The following is a 19,755-nucleotide window of genomic DNA, read 5'->3' as shown; positions in this document are numbered from 1 at the left end:
TCCTTTTCATAATCGGATTTTATATATGTACCACATAAACCGATTGCAAATGTTTGACACTCATGTATGTTATTGAAGTCATAATCGGATTACATATGTTTAATTATGTACGATTCTTAACTAGTTTTTTTTTGTTTTATATTGATATGGACTTCTCACACCTAACGTTTTACCCTCGAGAGCTCATATTGGAGGACATTTTTAGGAAACCACAACGGGTGCCAGAAAGAAGCCTCTACAAGTTTGCTTATGGGCGTGAGACCAATCTTGAACAAGCCCTCGCATTGATTGACAAGCTTGCACTAGAGGAGCTTTATGAGGTCATCATGTTCGCTAGGATGAGGAGAAACATCATTAGAGCTGAGAGGGAGGTCCATGCAGAAATGGAAGGTATGTGGGAACAAATGGCTCAAGTACAAGCTGCTGTTCTTGATGGTGCTGATGCTGGTGCTGGTGTTCCTGCTGATGGTGGTGCTGCAAATGCTCCCGGTGGTGCTGCTGCTGATGATGTTGATGCTCCCGCTCTTTAAGTTTTTAAGTTTTATATATTAAAAGTTTAATGTTATCAGACTTGTGGTTGCTTTAAGTTCTTAACACTATTTTAAATTTTTTTATTTTGGATGATCTTTGTGTTGAACTTAATGCACTTGAAGTTTTAATTATAATTATGTGTTGTTGCTCAATAATTCTTGCCTGACATGCCCACAATCGATCTACTGGATATGCCAACATAAACCGATTGTGCAAACTATTTTTCGTGTATGTTTTTCAAACTAGAATCGGATCACATACGCATATATATAAACCGATTGTGCAAGTCATTCTTCCTGGATGTTTTTTAGTCAAGCTAGAATCGGATCACACATGGAAATATATAAACCGATTGGTGTCGGTGAAAATTCAAAATTTAAAATATCTTTAATCGGTTTACATTGGTCGCAAGAAAGACCGATTCCTTGTGGCATATAAACACAATCGGATTACCGTCTTTCTAAAAGACCGATTATTTCAAATTATTTCACGTTTTCCAAAAAAAAATAGTCGTTTGGGACTTTCTCTATAAATAGAGACCTCACCCTTGGACCCCATTTGCCCCAAAATTGATCATTTTATTCCCCCTCACCCCATATACTCCACAACTACTCATTTCATATATATACATACAAAAAATGGCATCATTCGACTCCGCGGAAGATTTGGCAATCATGAAAGCATGGTATGCGGAAAATCGACTTAGACGTCAATCCTCCGAAAGGGAGGATTCAACAACCTTTTGGGCTAAAGTACACAACAAATTTAGCCAAGAATTTGGAAATCCTGATGCAAGAAGTATTCAACAACTCCATGATAGGCACCTAGTCATCGAAAATGCGATACTTTCTTTTTTAGCTCTCCAACCTCGGATTTTTAACACTCTCCCCTTCACCTTGTCCGTTGCACAATTTGTAAGTAATTTTGTGGGTTTTTTTTACGTACCCAATGTTGTTTTATCTTCCAACGAAACACCACTAACAAATGTAAGCTTGTTTTTGTAGCACATAGTCGTGAAAGCGCGCTACTTGGAAGTAAAGGGGGAAGCATTCTCCTTTGATGCAAGCTATCACTTCTTATTAGATAGAATCCCGGAGGATAACCCGGACTACTTGGATGTTGTATCGTCTTCGTCAGAGGAAGATTGATGGCTTTAGAAGTTTTTGTATAGGTTTTGTAGGTAGACCTCTATGTAAACCCTCACGAGACTATAACTCGTCCACTAGGGTCGCCTAGGGTTTTAAAGGCTTGATGCATGTGCTAAAGACATCCTACAATAATAATGCAATGAATGAAAATTGGTAATGAAAAGAAACAATCGGTTTATATATATGTCATAAGTAAAATCCGATTTTCAAAATCGGGTTATAAAACATGTCAATGTTAACCGATTATTGATGTCCTCTGTTAATTCGTAAACACCAATCCTGAATCGGTTTACAAGTGAATGAAAGTAAACCGATTCTGGGCACTATTTACGAAAAAAATCAAAATATTGGTGTTTTGATGAACTCTCTAACATTAGTTAATCTCACATCCAAAACAAAATTAATCCCTAGTACAATTAATTAGTGCTAATTAATCAGGGATAAAATAGGTAGTTTGGTAATTATTTTGATAAGGGATGGTGTAAAGTGATTTCTAGTGATCTTTTTATCATCTATGGGCCCCAATTTAGCCATGATAAATAATTATACTTGTGACCACAATATCATATCATTATTCTAAGGTAAAATGGTAACAATGATGGAGGATGACCGAGATCATTTCTTGTGAAATTTACTTTACTTCGTATGGAGGCTCCCTGCTCAAACGTAGTTACTTCACTTCTTGAGAACCATACAGCATCTTATATTAGCAATCCTTTCTCCAATTGGATTTCCAACCATCAACAGTACAGGGTTCCGTGTAATTATTTTAACCCAAAATTGCCAAGTACCTGGTAATAGTGACGGGGACAAATATTTGAAGATGAAGGTTGCTCCCCAGTACCATCTGCTTATGTGTACTGTGTGCATGTCCTTTTAGTGACCTTCGATGCATATAGAGTCATAGACAGTATTCTCTAATACATATCATACGTTGTTGCAGATTCCCATAAGATATTTCACGATCCCTTTATACATAATCCACTAATAGGAGATGCATTATATACGTAATCCCGGAACCGCTGGTTGTCTGTCATAATTATTTTACCGAGTCTTGTGAAGCTTCTGATCAACGGAGAGTTTTGATCAGGATATTTGGAATGTATAATCTAAAGACTTAAAGGCCTTGACAAATAAAGCTCCCACGTTGAACGGTGAGAAAACTCTCGCTTCCTATTGGTCGAAATAAGCCTTTTTTGAGTTTTGTGAAACGAACGTTTTGGTGAGGATACTTGGCAACGTACGATTGGGTTAAATTTAAAAAAAATAGGAAAAAGATTAAAAAAAGGAAACCAAATTCAATTTGGAATTCATGACATGGCAATATTTAGGTGAGGACACTTGGCACGTATGATTGGTTTAAAAATTACAAACTTAAAAAGGAAAACCTAACTTACTGTGTTTTGGAATTTTTTGGAAATCCAAATTCAATTTGGAAATCGAGTAACTACTATATTAGGATTTTTTTTTTTCCAAATTAATATATAAAGGGGAAAAAATACACATATATTCTGCGAAAATAAAAGGAAAAAATAAATAAAATATGCACATATTCTCCACTAATTTAATGTATTTTCCCCACCACATCAAATAGAGAAAACATCGCCACGGGGCGGGGCGAAGCCGCGCGCACACCAAATACAAAATGCATCTCCACGGGTAGGGTGAAGCCCAACGCACACCAAATTAAAAATGAATTGCCACGGGGCAGGGTGAAGCCCCGCGCATTCCAAGTTAAAAGGAAAAAATAAATAAAATTTGCACACATTCTCCAACCTATTTAATGTATTTGCCCGCTACACCATATCAAAAATACATCGCCACCGGCGGGACGAAACCCCGCGCTCACCAAATCTAAAATACATCGATATGGGGAGGGCGAAGCCCCGCGTACACCAAATCAAAATTACATTTCCACGGGGTGGGACGAAGTCCTGCGCACAACAAGTTAAAAGAAAAATATGTCCGGTGCGTAGCACGGGCACAAATCTAGTTAGTTTAAAAATTACAAACTCAGAAAAAAAATCTGACTTATTATATTTAGAGTTTTATGAAGTTCAAATTTAATTAGGAAGAAAGTACCTACCATATTAGGACTTTTTTCTCCAAATTAATATGTAAAGGAAAAAAAAAGAACGCGCGATTGGGGATACTAAAACTAATTGAGGGATATAAATTACTTCCCTCAACCAATAGTGTCTGCCAAGGGATGATTTTTGGGGCAAAAATACTAAAATACCCTTTGATTAATTAAAACCATTATCAAAAGACTAACCTATCCTTCACACAAAGTAAAATTCTTAAAACCTAAAATCAAAAATCAAATCATTTATCCCCCATTTCCTTCATTTGTGCCGGCCTCGTAGGTTAGGGTTTCGAAAAAAAATATTCTTCATCTTCTTCATCGTTCTTCATCGTCGATTCAAAAATATCTTCGTCGATTACCCCAATCTATCTATAATCATGCCTCCACGAAAGAAACCCCCGCAATCAAAATCAAAATCACTTGCTCAACAAAAACAAGAAGACAGAATCAATCGGATTGCCGAAGAAGAAGAAGAGAACTCGGACAATAAACCTCTCATAAACATGGATTTTGCGAGGAGGTAAGTGATTTTGAACTAGTTTATAAGTAGTTGAATCGATTTACAACAATGGATTTAGGTTAGAATCGCGAACCCTAATGCAAACAGTTGAGTTTCAATGAGTACCGACATTGAAATTTGTATTTATACAATGCCGGTACCTAATTACAGCATTCAATTTAGTATGAAGTCAATGCCGGTAGATTGTTACGGCATTGATTTTGGTATGAATACAATGTCGTCTACAAAACTAAAATCACCTGAAACTGAATGTTCTGTACCAGCATTGAAATTGGGTTGAGTATTATGCCGGTACTGTGTTACGGCATTAGTTTACATTTATTCGATTATGCCGGTAGTGCTCTTTTGGTATCCAGGAAAACCCTAGAAATTGTTATCAGTACAGGCACTGATTTTAGGTTAATTCCATACCGGTACTTGGTTACGGCATGGATTTGAATTCTTACGTTTGTGCCGGCAGTGCTCTTTTGGTATCCAATAACTTCCTAGGAATTACCTAAGACTATCGGCATTGTCGATAGTTATTGTTCACTGCCGGAATAAAGTACCGGCATAACGTATTTGCTAAATTACTATGCCGTTTATGGTCCCGACATGGTTGATATTTCGTGAATCAATGACGGTACTGATGATTTTATGCTGTTATTTAGTACATCTATGCCCGTATTAAAAATGAAAGTCAATTGTCTTATATTCATTTCGTGTGTCTTTTGATATAGGGCTAGAGCCAAGGAAGCTAACAAAGGAAAAACTAAAGATGCTGGCATTAAGAAAAAAAATAAGGACGGTCTTGGTACTCCTCAGTCTCTTCCTCCTCGAGGTAAAGAACAAGGTCGCAATAAGCGTTTGGGGGCGAATACAAGAGGTGAAGTTTGAGAGAGTGGTCGTGACCGTAGTCGACTCGTAATCGTGAACCTACCGAAACAGTTGAGCACGATGAGCAAGATGAAGAGGAAAGTGAGGAGGAAGATAATGAGGTTGATCCAAGTCAATTAGCAACCCAGAGCCAAGTTTTAGAGGAAGATGGTGGACCAAGTCAATAACCGACACAAGGCAAGGGCAAAGGTTAAGTAAAAGTTAAAGATTCGCACCTTTCTCATACTAATGATATGATACCTAACCTTGATAGTGGTAGAATTTGGAGTGAAGCACACGATCCGAGAAATATATTTGGCTACAAGGACACGTGGGCTCGTACTATCTATCAAACCTATGTAAGAATTTTTTATCTTTTGCGTATGTATTGTTGTGTATTTATGTAAAATCTCTTAATTGTATTGTCTCCTAATTGTAGGATCATAAGAAGGATGTGCGTGTTTGCTGAAACCAAGCCGCGTCTCATTGGGATTTCTCTACGGAATGTGAAGAGGTCCAAACATTAGTAAGGGATTCTGGTCTATATGCTTTGGTTGAAAATTATGTGAAGTGTGATTCTGTGACAGTCAATTGCTTCGTCGAAAGGTATCATGGTGAAATTGATACCATGCACTTCCCGTTTGGGGAGATGACCTTGATCCCTGATGATGCTCAGAACATTCTAGGCTTGAGTGTTACTGGTAAATCAATTATAGAAGGAGATAAGTGTCCGGACCTAGAATGGTCGAAGTTGCACGCTCTGACTAACAAGCTATTTGGTTGTGACTACAAAACTTATGTGGAAAGCTTCTATGTATCCAAGGCTAGTAGGACAAAGAAAATCAAACTGACGATGCTTAAGAATACCTTTGAAAACACAAAGGAAAGAAGTTTGAAGGATGGATGGGACCGTGCACAAATTCGTTATACAACCGTTGCGTACCTGTTATTCATCTTTGGCACTAAGGTATTCCCTGACGCTAGTGGCAACAGGGTTAGTGAAAACCACCTTCAATACTTGGATCCATTAGAAGAGGTTCATCATTATTCTTGGGGCACCATGGTAATGGCACATTTGATGGCGGAGATGAGAAGGGCCTCCAGAGGTGTTGCAAACCAATTTGTCGGGAATTTCACTCTACTCCAGGTAATTTTGTTTTTAAACTTGTGTTCTTATGTATATTATTCACATGTACCCTTATTATGAACTTAGAAAAAAAATTTACTGCTTTCTATATGTATCATTCCACATTGCTATAGGTGTGGGCTTATGAACACTTCCCAACATTGTTCAAGGACTACCCCTTCTTGAAGATCAAAAACCTTTCTGAACCCGAGGAGCATAGATCTAAGAGATACGAGTTCAACAATATTTCGAAACCCGGTAACAATCGTCGATTGGCAGATATGAGATTTTCTATGGACGCAATGATTACCAAAGAGGTTGTGTTCGACCCTTACAAGGAGGCTAGAGAGAACCACCAAATTTTGAGGTATAATAACGTTGCATTTTACAATGGACCCTTGGTCCACCCAAAGGGATACGTTATGGATGATCCCCGACGTGTCATGCGGCAACTTGGATATAAGCAAATACCTAGATTCATGACGGCCTCTATTTAAAGGTATAGTATTGACTATTCTCAGATCTTTTCAACTTCCTCAAAGTTGAAGGTAGAGTATGATCCAATTCCAGAACCAACATATTGGAGGGATAGGCAACCAAGTCGTTTGGTAAATATTAGTAATTGGGGGCTTGTGAACAACGGTGATGAATCCGATCCCACCTACATTCATAATTACCTGGAATGGTCACATCCATTTGTCGTGCGCCCGGATGACGTCCAAGTTCCACCCCAGAAAAACCCTCCCGTTCCAACTCCTACAGAGGCACCACCTACAATAGCCCAACTTAATAAGACTGTTGGATTGCTAGTAAGTATTGTTAATTGCTTAGTCGTTTAATGTACACATAAAATTATATTAGCATATACATACTAATTATGTGTTTGATGTATGAAGTTTGCGGCGTAGGCTTGGAAAGTTGAAGAAGATGTTTGGTTGCAAGTACGAGGAAGGAGAAGTGCAATCCCTTGAAGAAATGAAGGAAGTCGAGGAAAATCTTGATAAAATTGAAGACCCAAGTGCAAAAGATTTGTTCGGGGAAACTAGGAAGGTGGACGTCCACAAAAAGCAAAAGACCGAGTGATTAACTCTTTAGTTGTGTTTCTTCATTTGGATTGTGGTTGTTACATTTTGAACAATTCCGAACTTGTTTTTGGATGAACTCTTTAGTTGTTTTGGTTTATGATACCTGGATTAAGAACATTTAAGAACAATTTTGTTGTTTGGTTTATGTTGAACATGTTTAGATTTCTAGTAAAAAAAATTTTTTTTGTAAGTTTTCTTTACATCAGAGGCGCCGACATTAAAATATTTAGGTTGAACAACACCGGTAATGTTTCCAGCGTAGATACATAATTATAATTCCATGTCGCGACCGATATCGGTATTGAAAAGTTTTCTAAAACCACGCCGGAAAATGGGGATGAAAGGGTCCAAGTTCCTGTATACAATTTGAACTCTACCGGCATAGAAGTATTTATACAATTCCATGCCGGAAATCTAATTTTTTTTAGACTTTGATAGATTTGTAAAAAACCGGCATGGTAATAAGATATCTTTCCATACCGGCATTATGTAAAACCCTTCAGAAATTTATGCAGACGAGAATTCCGGGATTTATTATAGATCCTTCACGAGTGCTCTTTTTATTTCGTTCTTAGATAATCTATTACATTAGATTTGAAAATTTAAATTAAATCAAACTAAAAGACATGAAACTTTAAATTAAAACATACTAAAAAACATGCGAATGGAGTAGTTTTGGTTATATTGATCTTCTCTTTAGTCCCCCATCCCTTTTCAACAATTGCGGAACCTTTGAGCTTTTCGCAAATATCTTCGAAGACATCGTATGGAATCTCGGTGTCAAGCACCATCTTCATTGGTTCATCTTATATTTCAACATATTCCTTTCCCTTCATGTAACACCCATCACACCCATCAATAGGCTTGCATTGGCCTTTGTGTTTTTCTCTTGATTCCGATAGTTCAACAGCTTTGTATAACCATTGAAACTCTTCGAATTTTGGGTGATTCAAACACCTTAGAAAGATTCTTGCATTTTCAGCATCATCAGTTTTTGCAATCCAAGCAGAAAAGGCTTACAGATACATCTTATCAGAAATTCTCTCATGACTTTCCTCGATGCCAAGCAAATGAGAAGCATACTCTGGTAGTTTACGGCCCAAATCCCATTCCTGCACATTGGAGGGAATGGGTAGAACGAATACTTGTGTTGGATAGGGTTGGTTGGGAATTGGCGGAAAAGGGTTATGAGACCGAACCAGACTTCCTCAGCGGTCATTTGAGGTACTCACATCCTTATGATGTACGCCCGGCTACCGAAGAAGTTCCTCCACAAGCAAAACCTCTCTCCACAACTCCGGCTGAAACTATTGTACCCGGACTACAAAAGATCCTTACGTTGTTGGTACGTACTTCTTGTTAACTTCTTATGCTTTTAATCATTATCTATGAACTTATATAAGTGTACATACTAAGTACATGTTTAAAAATATGACAACAGTGTCAGCGGATAGGAAATTTGTCAAAGTTCTTTAAGAAAAAGAACAAGAAAGGAGAAGTGTTGACCCCGAAAGAAATGTAGAAAGTCGAGCAAAAGATAGACAAAATTGAAGATCCAGAGGCAAAAGACTTGTGGGGCGAAAGGAAGAAGAGGGTACACAAGAAGCCAAGGACCGAGTGATCGTCTTTTTCTTCTATAGTATTAGTTAGGTCTTGAACAATCTAGTGTTGGTTTATGTTTGTTTGTGTGTCTTGAACAATGTTTTTGTTTGTGTGTCTTGCTAAACTCTTTGTTTGATTTGGTTTATGTTTGATTTGTTTTCGGTTTGGAACCTCTTAACTTTGGAGATGGTTTTTTAAAACAATCTAGTGTTGTAATTTGATTTATTATGTTGATAAACCAGTGTCAAATTACCTCTTTGCCGATATATATTTGGAATGCCGACACTCTAAATTTTCAAGATCACGGAAATTTCAGAGTTTTTCCGACAGTAACGGTATGGTCAAGAATAGTTAAAACAATGCCGACACTCTGAATTTTCAAAATCACAGAGTTTCGGCGTTGAAGTTTTTTTGGCTACCATGCCGGTAATCTGCATTTTCCAGGCGCAAAATATATTTTTCATAGTACCGGCACAGTTTGTAATTTAATTTCAATGTCGGAAAAAGTTCAGTTCTACGCCAGTACAGTTTTACGGCGTTGTAGTATTGAAACATAACCATTCCGGCATTGGCATCAAAATATGATTTATTGTTTACAATTAACACTACAAAAAAAACAAAATATTGCGTATTAGTGAACCACATATATCCAAATTACTCATCATCGCTTCCACACGTATGAAGTGTCATATTCTCTTGGATAGGTTTTTTTGATAAGGCTAACGCATCATAAAATTGGTGATTTTCCCCATACAATGCCATCCATTCCTTCCAGAGATTGGGATCTATATCCTTGTTTTTATTCATCCCACAAACCGGTGGCAATGAATAATTTTCCTTGAGTTTTAGAATAATGAAATGATTACCGTTCATGAACGCCAAAACAACTCTTCTCTTCTTAAGAGTTCCTTCGCATTTTTGCCACTTTGGTGTAAATGTTACTTATACAGTGGGGGTTAAAATAATGAACAACGCAATTAAATGTATCCGCCACTAGATGCCCACAAACCGGCATTCTCATCCAATATTGAGTAGGAAGGAACTTCATCTCCTGCTCGGGCCCTAACACTTGAGCATACATATTATCAAACCCTTCTTCATCACCAACCAATTGCTCATAAAAGCTCTTCTTTTTCATAAGTTGTTCGGCCATCCTCTTTTTAGCGTATCGACATGGTGCCATCCCTTTACTAACCGTTGTTTCAAAGATTCCTAATTGTTCGGTCACGGCATGATAGCCACAATTTTCATCTCCATCGACATCATTAGTATATACAATATACTCACGAATAACTTCAGGAAGTTGCTCTACATAAGACTCTATTTTGGTATGGTGACTTCTAATGGTCCTACATGTTTTCGGATCCTTATACATCTTCATATCACCATATTTTAGCTTTAATATCTCCAATCCATCCTCTGCAAACTCTAGACTGTTAATGTATACAATATGTGCGTATTTCCTTGGCCTACCCCTTCGATTTGGAACCGAAACTACATCAACTTTGGTCGTGCTTATGGAGTTGTCACCATCGTTTGTTGTTGACTAGATATGGGTCGCTTACCTTTGCTATCACTTATTTTTGGCGTGGCTTTGGAATTTTCACCTTGATGTACTTGACTTGATGTAGGTTCCTTATACGGCCTTCTCTTTTTGTTTGGAACCGCCGCCTCATCAACTATGGGTATGCTTTCGTAATGCTCACCTTGTTGTTCTTGTTCAATCGATGTTGGTACCTTCCTCGGCCTACCCCTTTTCTTTGTAACCTCCGCTACATTGATTCTAGGTGTGGCATCCGCTTCCTCGGCTTGTTGTTCTTGTTCAATCGATGGGTGTACCTTCTTCGGCCTACCCCTTTTCTTTGGAACCTCCGATCCATCGGTTTTTGGTGCGGATACAGAATTCGTCGTTTTTTGTTCACGTGATAGAGGTTCCTTCCTAGGCCTACCTCTTTTGTTTGGAACTGGTGCTTCCGTGAAATTTTCTTCCGAAATCTCACATCCGGTTGGTTCTCGTTTCTTACTTGCCTCAAGTTCACATTCACGTTGACTCATTTCTTTCAATTCTTTCCTTTGTTTTCTCCTTGTCGTTTTAGTTTGTGGTCTACTGGGAGGATCTCCCTTTGTTGGATCTTCACTTTGTGCTATCCATGGGCGTTTAATTAGACTTAGTTGGCTCAACAAGACTTGTTGGATATCCGAGTTTCCACGTGAGTAAGCTTCAAAGAATTATTTTTCTTCGTTCGTACCCATGGTGATTGTCCGGGAGCTTCCATAGAGGGAGAGGTGAAAGATAGTTGCTTCCAAAACGGATCAATAACCTCAATAGGTATCACTGCTTCATACTTCACAAGCATATGACGACACGGAAGCCCCAATGAAGACATGTCGGGACAAATACACACATTTCTCTCATCATATGTTTTATTTCCCAGTGAGAGACGTTGAATTATATTCCTCGGAGAAACTTACCATATTGAAAATTTGAAGTCATCCTTCCTTTGAGATTTTCTCAAAATCCTTCTTGATCCTATCGATATCACTCTTGAAGTATTGTTCCATTTCCTCGGTGACCGTAACCACGTTTCCTTGTCCGGACTCGATGAGATCTTTAAATCTCCCATGAGAGGACTCCGCTATACTAGTTGCTTCATTCCCGTAGTGTCTATACCGGTTTTTCCATGCACGCACAAATTTTTCCTTGAACTTATCCAACCATTGATTTCGATAATACGGGACGGCGGTTGGATAAACTTCGTTCCAATTGGCAATAAACTTGTCCAAATTCGTTTTGTACGTATCCTCGGTAAGAGACTAATAAACTTTCTCCCAGTCTCTTAGAAATTCCAATCACTTTATGATTTTCCTCATATTCTTTGTTCATTCTCTCTTTGATCTTGCCTCTTTCATCTTCTTCTTCTTCGGGTGATAGTCTATTCTTGCAAACATTTTCCTCCAGTTGAACAATCATTCTCTTCTTAATATCCGCCTTAGTGGGTTCAAACAAGGCATGTGTGTTGAACCAGTACAAGATAGAATGAGTTACTTGGTAGCAAGCTACATTCTCTCTAAATCAGAGCCTAGTTTATTTTCCAAAGGAAAATAAGGTTTTTCATTCATTAGTTCAATTCTTACACAATCATTGGTATTTAAACACCACTCCTGAATGACTTAACCTAACCGCCATTATTACATCAATGATCAGAAACGGGACTCGATGATTAAACCCTAACAACTTATTTTTAGCTTTAGACAATTACCCTCTAATAAGTAAAGACTAAAAGAGTCTATCCCAACGGGACACTGCATAAGCCCATGTCAAGTGCATAAGCCCACGCTGAGTACATGACATTGCCTCCTCCATTTAAGCATCCTTGTCCTCAAGGATGAAATCAGGGAACTGAGACTGGATGTGCACCGTGTCTGCCCATGTTGCATCTTCTAGGGATGAGTTAGACCAATGAACCAAGACTTGAGGCACTGATGAGTTATTACGGAGTGTAAGTCTGCGATCCAGAATATCCAATGGTTCAATCACATAATGGACATTGTGATCAACTTGAGGTAGCTGAGGCATGGTTGCAGCATTAAGACCAATCTTCTTCTTTAGTTGGGACACATAAAATATAGGGTGAATGCGAGAACCAACCGGTAGCTTCAACTTATACGCAACAGCACAAATCCGTTGGATAACCTCAAATGGCCCAAAGTATTTAGGAGAAAGTTTGAAGTTCTTCCTAATAGCAACTGAAGTCTTCCTGTATGGTTGAAGCTTCAGAAACACCATGTCACCTACTGCAAATTCCCTATCTGATCGTTTCTGATCTGCGAAGAACTTCATCCGTCTCTGAGCTTTAGAAAGGTCATGTTTAAGCAGTTGTAGCATAAGATCCCTTTCATGCAAGTAATCTTCAACAGTGGTCACAGAAGTAGAGTAGGAATTGGAAACACTAAGTGAGGAGGTTGGTGCCCGTATAATGCCTGAAATGGATACATTTTAAGGCTTGTATGATAATTGGTGTTAAACCAATATTCTGCCAAAGGCAACCATTGAACCCACTGCTTAGGTTGTGAACTTTTCATGCACTTTAAATATTGCTCTACACAGGAATTTGTCCGTTCATTTTGACCATTAGTTTGAGAATGGTAAGCTGAACTCAGTTTTAAGGTGGTACCTAATGATTTAAACAGATCCTACCAAAACTGACTGATGAAGATTTTATCTCTATCACTGACAATTGTGTTAGGTAAACCATGTAGTTTAAAAATATTGGACAGAAATTCTTTGGCAACTGTGATGGCAGTGAAAGGATGGCTTAGTGGAATAAAATGGCTATACTTGGTTAGGCGATCTACGATTACCATAATGACATTTTTTTCGACAAGACATAGACAAACCTTCAATGAAGTCTAGGGATATGTCCTTCCAAGCTGTGTCAGGGATTGGAAGAGGTTGTAGAAGTCGTCTAGGAAATGAGTGGTCACCTTTGTGTTGTATCCCTACAACAATTTAACAAGCAGGGATGGATAGAATGGTGAAGAATCACCTCTTAAATCAGAGATTCAAGCCAAAAATATGTGTCAGAGGCGCAGCCAAATGTATTTCATTCAAAAACATAATTCAGATAATGAAGGGATAACCCTTCTTACACATTAAGTATCCAATAATTGAATCCTAACTAGACTCAATCGATGACAAACACGTGGTTAGCAATCAACGGTCCTCAGCACACCCAATGACAGCCTGTCTGGACTACTAAGGCACACAACTAAATTACTAAGGGTAGACCACAGAGAGGTTTAGTTGAGAAGGGGATACAACACTGCCTACCCCTGAAAATTGTCGTTGTCCTCAAGGACAAATCTAGGGTAATGAGACCATTAAATTGGAGGAGTCCTCCTAGGTGGCATCCTCAGTAGTTGAGCTAGTCCATTGGATGATAAGTTGGTGCACCAATCTACTACCTCTAAGCACTGTTCTAGTCTGTAACACCTTCTCTGGCAACATGATAACTTCACTATTGAGATCAACAACAGGTAGAGTAGGAGAGGGATTGTGTTTCATACCAATGTGTTGTTTCAACTGGGAGACATGGAAGACTGGATGGATCCTTGAATGTGAAGGTAGATCCAGTTTATAGGCCACAACACCTACCTTGTGTAAGACTTTGAAGGGTCCATAGTATTTGGAAGATAGTTTAAAATTTCTTCTAAGAGACACTGAATCTTGTCTGTAGGGCTGAAGTTTGAGGTAGACCAAATCCCCCTCTTGGAAAGTTCTCTCCACTCTTGAAGAGTCAGCATAAAGCTTCATCCTGGCCTATGCTTGATGTAGTGATTCCTTGATGATGTCAAGCATGGTGTCTCTGGACTTTAAGTAAGCCTCCACAGCATCCACTGAAGTAGTAGCATTAGATGGAAATGCTAGATGGGGAGGTAAATAAACATACAAAGCTTGAAATGGAGACATTTTGAGACCCCTATGGAAGCTGGTGTTGTACCACCACTTAGCAAGGAACAACCAATTTCTCCAGCTGCTTGGTTTATGACATGATACACATCTTAAATAATTTTCCAAGCAAGCATTCACCCTCTCAGTCTGGCCAACAGTTTGAGGGTGATAAGCAGAGCTTAAGTTCAAGCTTGTGCCCAAGGACTTGAATAAATAAGTCCAGAAGTTGCCTGTAAACACCTTGTCCCTATCTGACACAATTGAGGCAGGCAACCCATGTAGCTTGAAAATATGATTGAGAAAAACTTGGGCCACAGAAGAAGCAGAGTATGGGTGATGTAGTGCAATAAAATGAGCATACTTAGTGATTCTGTATACCACAACTAGGATGACATTCTTCTTGTTGCTTGTTGGTATACCATCAACGAAGTCCATTGTTATATGTTTCCAAGCATAATCTGGTATAGGGAGAGGTTGGAGAAGGCCAGCAGAGCTTGTAGTGTCGCTCTTGTTCCTTTGACATTCATCATATTCATACACAAAGAGTAAAACATCCTTTTTGAGGCCTTGCCAGTAAAAATGTGCTTTGGCTCTTGCATATGTAGCTTGAATACCAGAATGCCCTCCCATAACAGAATTATGTAGAGAATGTAATAGTGCTTGCCTATTTGTGCCACCAGTACCAATATAGAGTTTTGTTTGGTACCTCAATATGCCCTCCTTGTAGGTGAAGTTTTCAACACTAGAAGGACTGAGGAGAAGTTTAGAAATTATGCCCTGAGCTTTCTCATCACCAGTGTCACTGGAAAGTACTTCTTGAGCCCATGCTGGTGTAGAGGCAGCCAATAAATTACAATGAGCTGAATCAGGAGGTCTTCTAGAAAGTGCATCTGCCACTATATTTTCAACTTCTTTTTTATATCGGACGACATAATCAAATCCCAACAGTTTGATTAAGTATCTTTGCTGTAATGGTGTAGTAATCCTTTGCTCCAAGAAATACTTGATACTTTAATGATCAGTTTGGATTATGAACTTAGCTCCCTGTAAGTAATGTCTCCATATCTGAACTGCTAGGACAATGGCTAGAAACTCCTTTTCATATGTGGATAATGCTCTAGCTCCTGGACCCAAGGGTTTGCTAAAGTAAGCAATTGGCTTTCCATCTTGGAGTAATACAGCTCCAATACATGAGTCACTAGCATCACTTTCAACCACAAAGGGCTTAGTGAAGTCAGGTAAGACCAATATTGGAGTTGTTGACATGGCCTGCTTGAGTTGCTCAAAAGCTGAAGTGGCTGCTGAAGTCCAATTGAAGGAGTTCTTCTTGAGAAGATCAGTAAGTGGTTTACTGATTGCTCCATAATTCCTGACAAACTTCTTATCGTATCCTGTAAGCCCAAGGAATCCCCTCAACTCTTTGAGTATAGAGGGTGTAGGCCAACTTTGCATACAAGCAATTTTACTTGGATCAGCACAAACACCTGCAGCTGAAATAATATGGACCAAGTATTCCAGTGAAGGTTGGCCAAAACATCATTTAGAGAGCTTAGCATATAGTTGATGTTTTCTGAGCAGGGAAAATGTAAACCTGAGATGCTCCAAGTGCTCAGTCATTCTCTTGTTGTATATGATAATATCATCAAAAAATACCAGTATAAATTTCCGCAAGGCAGGTTGAAATATTTCATTCATTAAGGCTTCAAAAGTGGCTGGGGAATTAGTAAGGCCAAATGGCATCACTTTAAATTCATAATGGCCTTGAAGTGTTCTGAAGGCAGTTTTGAAAATGTCTGAGAGATGCACTCTGATTTGATGATATCCATCTCTCAAGTCAATTCTGGTGAAGACAATAGCTCTATTCAATTCATCCAATAATTCCTCAATAATTGGAATGGGAAACTTGTCCTTGACTTTAATGCTGTTGAGTTTTCTATAGTCAACACAAAATCTCCATGTGTTGTATTTATTCTTTAATAGAAGTATAGGTGATGCAAAAGGACTATTGCTTGGCTGGATGATGGTAGACTTTAACATTTCTTGAACCAATTGTTCCACCACACCTTTCTTAATGTAGGGGCACTTGTAATCTCTAAGGTTTATAGGTGCTAAATTAGGTTGCAAGGGAATTTTATGGTCCAAGTTTCTTTGTGGAGGCAATTGAGTTGGCTCTTGGAAAATGTCATCAAACTCATGTAATAAGGGTAAAAGAATATCAGGTGTTGTAGGTGGTGAAGTGGGTGTAGAAATGGAAAATAAGTGCCCCAATAAGCCATGAGAAGAGCTAGAAAGAAATTTATTAACAACTTCACCACTCATTTGAAGTAAAGAAGTTTGTTTCCCCACACCCTGTAAGGTGATTTTCTTACCTTTATACTTAAATGAAATGCTCGGTTTTGAAAAGTTAAATAGAACATCACCCAATGTCTTGAACCAGTCTGCACCTAAGACAATATCACAACCTCCCAATGGTAAAAGTCGTAGATTCTCAACAAAAGTATGGACATGCATGCTCCATTGTAGTTGTGTACAAATACCATGGATGAGTGTGTACTCTCCATTTGCAACAGTGACTTTCATTGGTGCAGTTGAGTCAATGTTGCACTGGAGGGAAGTAGCCAATGCACTGTCAATAAAACTTGTGGTGCTGCCTGAATCAATGAGTATGGAGACTTTGTGATTGTTAAGGACTCCAGGGATTCTAATAGTATCACCAGTGGCATTGCCATTCAAAGCATGTAATGAAATATCCAGATCAGGACGAACAGGTGAATCTACAGCTTCTTCAAAAATGTCTTCTTCCTCTTCAGTCTCTTGTGATTCAGAATTTTCAACCTGGAGCATAAAGATCTTCTTCTTTCCTTTACAAAAATGACCTTTCCTATACACCTCATCACAATTGTAACATAAACCTTGAGCTCTTATTTTTTTCATCTCTTCCTGTGTCAGCTTTTTAATTGTTGTGGTGGTGGGTGTAGGTTTGGAATGGTTGTGAAAGGAAGATTTGAGAGTCATAGGGGCAGATTTAGGAGATGTAGGAGCTGGCCTATGAGAGAAATTTTTAAATTGGAATTGTTTGTTTGAGATGAAAGGTGAATTAAAGGGTTTAGTATAAGATTTAGGGAGGTGGGTCACTGAACTGAGTTTCTGCTCTTGTAATCTAGCTAATGAAAAAGCAGCAGCTAATGTTTGTGGAGGAAACATAGAGACATATTTCCCTATCTCATCCTTTAGGAAACTAGGAATACTCATTACAAAGTAGGTTTCTATAAGTGTAGGGTTCATATCTAGCATTAAGGCTTTAAGAGATTCAAATTCCTCATAGTATTCATCAACTCTGTTGGTTTGAACTAATTTATTGAAACTACCTACAAAGTTTTCTTCTATAGGATTTTCAAATCGAGCACATAAGTGTTTGGATAAATCTGTCCAAGTAATACGTGGTCGATTCACCTGAAAATTGAGAAACCATTTTTCTGCTTTTCCTTCTAAATAAATTGCAGCAATATCAACTTTCTTATGTTCCTCAATATCATTCAATTGAAAATATCTTTCGCTCTTCTGGAGCCAACCTCTAGGATTAATACCATACAAATGTGAAAAATCAAGCTTTGGAAGACGATGATTATTACCTGAATGGGATAAAAAATGATGGTTATTGTTTGAACCTTCATGATCTTGGATATGAGAACCACCTGAATCTTCAAAATGATGATTATTCACAGGCCGAGCTAATAAGGTGATGAGATTTCAATTATTTTCTTGTAATTCCTCTTTGAAGCTTGTTTTGACTGTATCGATCTGAGAAGTAGGATCTGTGGAAAGGGATTGGAATTCTGAGCGTAGTTGAGTGATAGCAGCGGTGTTAGCATCAGTTCTATCGGAAACCTCCTTGAGAGTCATCGGAAAAAAAAAAATTGGGTGGATTGAACGGCTCTGATGCCAGTTGTTGTATCCCGACAATAATTTAACAAGCAAAGATGCATAGAATGGTGCAGAATCACCTTTTGAATCAGAGATTCAAGCCAAAAATATGTGCCAGAGGCGCAGCCAAATGTATTTTATTCAAAAACAGAATTCAGATAATGAAGGGATAACCCTTCTTACACATTAAGTATCCAATAATTGAACTCAATCGATGACAGACACGTGGCTAGCAATAAACGGTGCTCAGCACACCCAATGACAGCCTTTCTGGAATACTAAGGCACACAACTAAATTTCTAAGGGCAGACCACAGAGAGGTTTAGTTGAGAAGGGGATACAACACTTTGTTGCATTGTCAGATGTCACACGTCAAGACGAACTGGATAATGCCGTGCTTCATGTTTGGCCAATAAAAATGTGCCTTAGACCGGTTATAGGTACATGCAATGCCAGAATGGCCTCCCACAACAGAAGAGTGTACTGATTGTAATATAGAGGATCTAATGGCATTACCTGAACCAATGTACAACCTCCCCTTAAACCTCAATATCCCTTGTAGGTAAGTATAATGTTGCAGAGTTGGAGAGATAAGAAGCTGAGTAATTAGGTTTTGGGCCACAGTATCTGAATCATAGCTGGAGATAATATCACTAGACCACTGAGGTTGATATAAGGATAATGAAAAACAAGAAGCATGTGGTAACCTGGAGAGTTCATCAACAACTTGATTGTCTTTGCTTTTCTTATAGCGGATGACATAATCAAAACCCATGAGCTTGACTAGCCATTTTTGTAGAAATGCTGAAGAGAGTTTCTGCTCCATAAGGTACTTTAAGCTTTGGTGGTCTGTGTTGATCACAAATTGATTGTGGCCGAGATAATGTTTCCATTTCTGAACTGCCATTACAATGGCTAAGAACTCCTTTTCATATGTAGACAAGGCCAATGCTTTTGGACCTAAAGGTTTACTGAAAAATGTAATTGGCATGTTTTCTTGTAGAAGTAATGCACCAACACCCCGTGAGCATGCATCAGTATCCAATGTAAAGGGCTTATTGAAATCAGGCAAAGCTAAAAATGGCGCTTGAGTCATTGCTGATTTGATAGAGGAGAAGGTTGTTGTGGCATCATCGGTCCAGAAAAATGAGTCTTTCTTGAACAGTTCTGTCACAGGATTGCAGATATTACCATACGCTTTGATGAATTTTCGATAATAACCAGTCAGGTATAAAAAACCTCGTAACTACTTCAATGTTTTTGGTTGAGGCCAACTAACCATAGCAGCAACCTTGTCAGGATCTGCAGCTACACCATTTCCAGTGATTAAGTGACCCAAGTACTCGAGTTGAGGCTGAGCAAATGTGCACTTGGAGAATTTGGCGTACAACAAATGTTGGCGTAGAAATGAAAAAACCACATGAAG

The 19,755-nt window shown here is 38.6% G+C and overlaps 2 protein-coding genes across 2 annotated transcripts; both read right to left on the bottom strand.

Moving 5' to 3' along the window:
• Positions 1 to 12,317: 12,317 nt before the first annotated feature.
• LOC113338566 lies at positions 12,318 to 14,267 on the bottom strand. The gene is made up of 3 exons (XM_026583959.1): positions 13,919 to 14,267; positions 13,352 to 13,453; positions 12,318 to 12,934 (listed from the first exon to the last, which is right to left on the bottom strand). The coding sequence occupies exons 1-3, from the start codon at positions 14,265 to 14,267 to the stop codon at positions 12,318 to 12,320; spliced, it is 1,068 nt and encodes a 355-aa protein (XP_026439744.1).
• A 6-nt stretch (positions 14,268 to 14,273) lies between these two features.
• On the bottom strand, positions 14,274 to 19,425 carry LOC113338565. Its single transcript, XM_026583958.1, has 4 exons — positions 18,774 to 19,425; positions 15,997 to 18,037; positions 15,442 to 15,849; positions 14,274 to 15,390 (listed from the first exon to the last, which is right to left on the bottom strand). Exons 1-4 carry the CDS (start codon positions 19,423 to 19,425, stop codon positions 14,274 to 14,276), a joined length of 4,218 nt encoding a protein of 1,405 aa, XP_026439743.1.
• Between the last annotated feature and the right edge of the window lie 330 nt (positions 19,426 to 19,755).

Source organism: Papaver somniferum, unplaced genomic scaffold (genome assembly GCF_003573695.1).
Source record: "Papaver somniferum cultivar HN1 unplaced genomic scaffold, ASM357369v1 unplaced-scaffold_19, whole genome shotgun sequence".
Taxonomy (NCBI): Eukaryota; Viridiplantae; Streptophyta; class Magnoliopsida; order Ranunculales; family Papaveraceae; genus Papaver; species Papaver somniferum.
Note: the sequence above shows the minus strand (reverse complement) of the source record. Positions and strands in the feature narration are given on the sequence as shown.

Bases quoted from the DNA above. Each gene is read 5' to 3' on its own strand.
- LOC113338565 (XM_026583958.1), bottom strand. From the start codon at position 19,425: ATGACTCAAGCGCCATTTTTAGCTTTGCCTGATTTCAATAAGCCCTTT. The intron at 15,850-15,996 runs GTTTACATTTTC...TTGTATGCAAAG, and splicing joins GAGCACTTGGAGCATCTCAG to TTGGCCTACACCCTCTATAC. The intron at 15,391-15,441 runs GTTCATAATCCA...CTTGGAGCAAAG, and splicing joins CATTACTTACAGGGAGCTAA to GATTACTACACCATTACAGC.
- LOC113338566 (XM_026583959.1), bottom strand. From the start codon at position 14,267: ATGAAGCTTTATGCTGACTCTTCAAGAGTGGAGAGAACTTTCCAAGAG. The intron at 13,454-13,918 runs GTAGTAGATTGG...AAATTGTTGTAG, and splicing joins GACTAGAACAGTGCTTAGAG to GGATACAACACAAAGGTGAC. The intron at 12,935-13,351 runs GTTTGTCTATGT...TATCCATTTCAG, and splicing joins ATCCCTAGACTTCATTGAAG to GCATTATACGGGCACCAACC.